The following is a 3492-nucleotide window of genomic DNA, read 5'->3' on the forward strand; positions in this document are numbered from 1 at the left end:
CTGAGTAGTAAGTCTTAACTTGAGAAAGGGGCCTTGGCAGAGCTGGAGGACTGTTTCCTAATCACCTTCTCTCCTCTGCTGCAGGTTGGGTTCCTAACCACGATGGCCATTCTCCTGCATGAAATCCCACATGAGGTGAGAGGGTTTTATATCCTGACATCATGAGGGATTACAAGGGTGCTTCATCTACTAAGAGGAGGGCTGGGTCTGGTTGTCCCTTTGAAAGCTGCTCCATCTGGGAGACTGGCAACATGAAAAAGTAGAAACAGTCTTGAAGTACTGGTCTTGTTATGGACGGCCTTTGTGACAGAGAATGTTCATACTCACTGTCAGCTCTTGATTTTCTTAGGTTGGAGACTTTGCAATCCTACTTCGGGCTGGCTTTGACCGCTGGAGTGCAGCCAAGATGCAGCTTTCCACAGCTCTGGGAGGGATTCTAGGAGCCTGCTTTGCAATATGTGCTCAGTCACCAAAAGGAGCAGGTAAGGCTCCCTGGGACCCTCCGTAGGAATAGGGAGGGGAGGCAATCATCCTTATGTGTGTTCTTCTTTCCCTCTCTGTTCTCTCCCATGGCTTTGTCTCAGTAGTAACGAAAGCTTTCTGTATTTGTGCAGGGGAAACAGTAGCCTGGATCCTCCCTTTCACTTCTGGAGGATTTCTGTATATTGCCTTGGTAAACGTTGTGCCTGATCTCCTGGAGGAAAAGAATCCTTGGTAAGTGCTCCCTCCTGTTCTGTTGCAGCTGTTCTTGCAGCCAGGGAGCAGGGATGTAACCCTTCCCGATGCCTTTTCTGGGAGCACACGAATGCCAGTGTTCCAAACCCCTTGGGCAAGGCTGAAATCTAAATAGACTGTGCCAGCTATTGCGTTTCTGAGACTACAAAGACCCTATAAAACATGAGAACCTTCAACTGGGTCAGTCCCAAAGATTGTGCTAGTGCAGTATGTAGCATGACCAGGTTGCTCAGAAACATGTCCAGTAAAGGTGACCTGTTCCCCAGTCTGTCTTAGCTTCTGGCATGGACTGGTTTAGGGAGCGTCTGAACCAGGGCCCCATAGAGGTGTGTGTGTCTGGGAACCACACATGAACCTATCTTTCACGTGCTGCTTTCATCCCTTTTTGACCCTATCCATTACTTTGGGCTTCTGCAGTCTCCCTTTGACAACAAGTTTGCATAGTTTGACTGCACTGTGTTAAATGATGCTTCTTATTATTTGTTTTTTTAACCTCTTGCTTATTAATTTTGATGAGATGTCGCTGTGTTGCTGTGTGAGTAGAAAACAATAGTTTTCTTCTCTTCATCATTCAGCATTTCATAGTCTGTTATTGTATCCCACTTCAGTCATCTCTCTTCTACACTGGTTTATGTATTCTGGTATATTTAACCTCCCCTCATCTGTATTATTCTAGTTTCTTGTAGCCTGATTAAGGCTGTAGCAGGTCCAAATCCAGCTGTACCACAGTAAAGGCCCTCTGAGATCTGCTGGTACAGCAGCCCCTGAAAGTCCCCTCCTATTTCAGATGTAAATGGGACAGGTAACTTCAGTAGATTAAATAAGAGGCCTTGGCTCACTTGGTTGATTTTGACTGAAACACTTAAGGAAGTGCTCAAAACACAGCTCCACAGTTAGATCTGAGGAGGCAGGAACCTCAGGTGGAGAAATGTTAATGACCAGTTGAGAGCTTGCTTTTGGGTTGGTAACTTCTTGTGGTGGAAGAGCTGTTGGCAGAATATGCAGAGGTGGTCACTTCAATCCAGCATAAACCTGAGCTGGTGCTAAAAGAGTGGGAAAATTCATCAGCTTTTTTTTTTTTTAATTTTCATAACCATTATTGTTAGTTGGCTGAGGTCCCTAAAGTATCTGAACATAGAATCACAGAATGATTTGGGTTGGAAGGGACCTTAAAGCTCATCCAGTTCCAACCCTGCCATCAGCAGGGACACCTTCCACTAGACCAGGTTGCTCAAAGCCTCATCCAACCTGGCCTTCAACACTTCCAGGGAGGAGCAGCCACAGCTTCTCTGGGCAACCTGTTCCATGTCTGACCACCCTCACAGTGAAGAATTTCTTCCTAATATCTCATCTAAACCTCCCCTCTTTCAGCTTAAGCCCATTTCCCCTTGTTTTGTCATTAACTGCCCTTATGAAAAGTCCCTCCCCAGCTTTCTTGTAGGTCCCCTTCAGGTACTGGGAGGCCGCTATAAGGTCTCCCCGGAGCCTTCTCTTTTCCAGGCTGAACAGCCCCAACTCTCTCAGCCTGTCCTCACAGCAGAGGTTCTCCAGCCCTCGGATCATCTTGGTGGCCTCCTCTGGACTTGTTCTAGCTGCTCCAGGTCTCTCTTGTGATGGGGGCTCCAGAACTGGATGCAGTATTCCAGGTGGGAATACTTGCTGTACAAGTGCTGGTTGTGCTGTGAGAGAAGGGACAGGAATATACCTGGGTAGCTACAAGACTGCATTATCTTAAATTGACTTTGAAACCTGAAGTTGGGCCTTGCAGCTGAGTGGAACGAATGCACATCAGCTTTTAGACAACTTTGTTGCTGGACGTACTGGGGAAGAGTCTTCTCAGCTGCGTTAGTGGCTTCATAGATCTGTTGTCTTCTCCTTGTGGTAGGTTTGGAAGGGCAAAGAACAAACCATTCATGAGCCTCTGCACTGCTGCCTATTGGGATTGGTCTATGACTCCTCCTAATTTTACTGTTTCTTTCCCAGGAACTCCCTGCAGCAAATCCTGCTCCTGTGTACAGGCATTACAGTCATGGTGCTACTCTCGCTCACAACCGAGTGACCTCTGCGCAGACCTCACGATGCCTCCCAGAGCCACCACGGTGACTCTGAGCTGTTACAAAGCAATAAGGAACACTAATGTTACTTCCTATGTGTGTGTGTGTGCAGATCTGGCTGCTAGTATGAGAAGCAGGTGAGAAAGAGGTCTGGGTGTGCAGGACTTCATTCCCTGGCTCTCCTATCCCTGTTCTGCTAAAATCCACACATCAGGGCTTCCAGTTTGTTTTTTTTTGGTTTGTTTTTTTTTTATGGAGCAAAAGATCCGGTGAACAGAACCGAACTGAACAACTGCTCTACAGCGAATGGACAATGTTTCCTTTGGTTCGTTCTGATAGAGCCGCGCCTCCCAAGCTCTTGTGTGAAAACAACAGAGGTGGTTCCTGTAGCTGATGAAGAGGAAGGACTTTTCCTACCACTCTTAAGGGCTGGAGGCAGAACAGGGATGGCAAAGCACCAATAAACTAACAGCTTTAGCCAGAACTCCCTACCCATGAGAAGTTACGGTGCTATGAGACAGAGGGGAAAGGACCCTTTCCAACTTGATCTCCAGCTTTTCATTGACATCACTTGTTCCTAAAGGTAGTGTTAGCCTCAGCAGTCCACCTCTTTGGTCTATTTTGTATTTGTTTATATTGGAATCGAGCCAAAAGCTTGAGGCACTTTAGGGTAGGTCACTACAATTAAATGGCTCAGCTTGGA

The 3492-nt window shown here is 46.8% G+C and overlaps 1 protein-coding gene across 1 annotated transcript in view; it reads left to right on the forward strand.

The window, feature by feature from the left end:
- Window positions 1-3134, forward strand: part of SLC39A13 (solute carrier family 39 member 13) — a 13371-nt gene extending 10237 nt beyond the window's left edge. Inside the window, exons 6-9 of the mRNA XM_010173057.1 lie at window positions 85-135; window positions 350-482; window positions 615-714; window positions 2719-3134. Of these exons, the coding sequence (XP_010171359.1) occupies window positions 85-135; window positions 350-482; window positions 615-714; window positions 2719-2794 (360 nt within the window). The 3' untranslated portion in view covers window positions 2795-3134. The remainder of the gene's footprint in view (window positions 1-84; window positions 136-349; window positions 483-614; window positions 715-2718) is intronic.
- Window positions 3135-3492: the final 358 nt, after the last annotated feature.

This window comes from Antrostomus carolinensis, unplaced genomic scaffold, assembly GCF_000700745.2.
Source record: "Antrostomus carolinensis isolate BGI_N321 unplaced genomic scaffold, ASM70074v2 scaffold6020, whole genome shotgun sequence".
Classification (NCBI taxonomy): domain Eukaryota; kingdom Metazoa; phylum Chordata; class Aves; order Caprimulgiformes; family Caprimulgidae; genus Antrostomus; species Antrostomus carolinensis.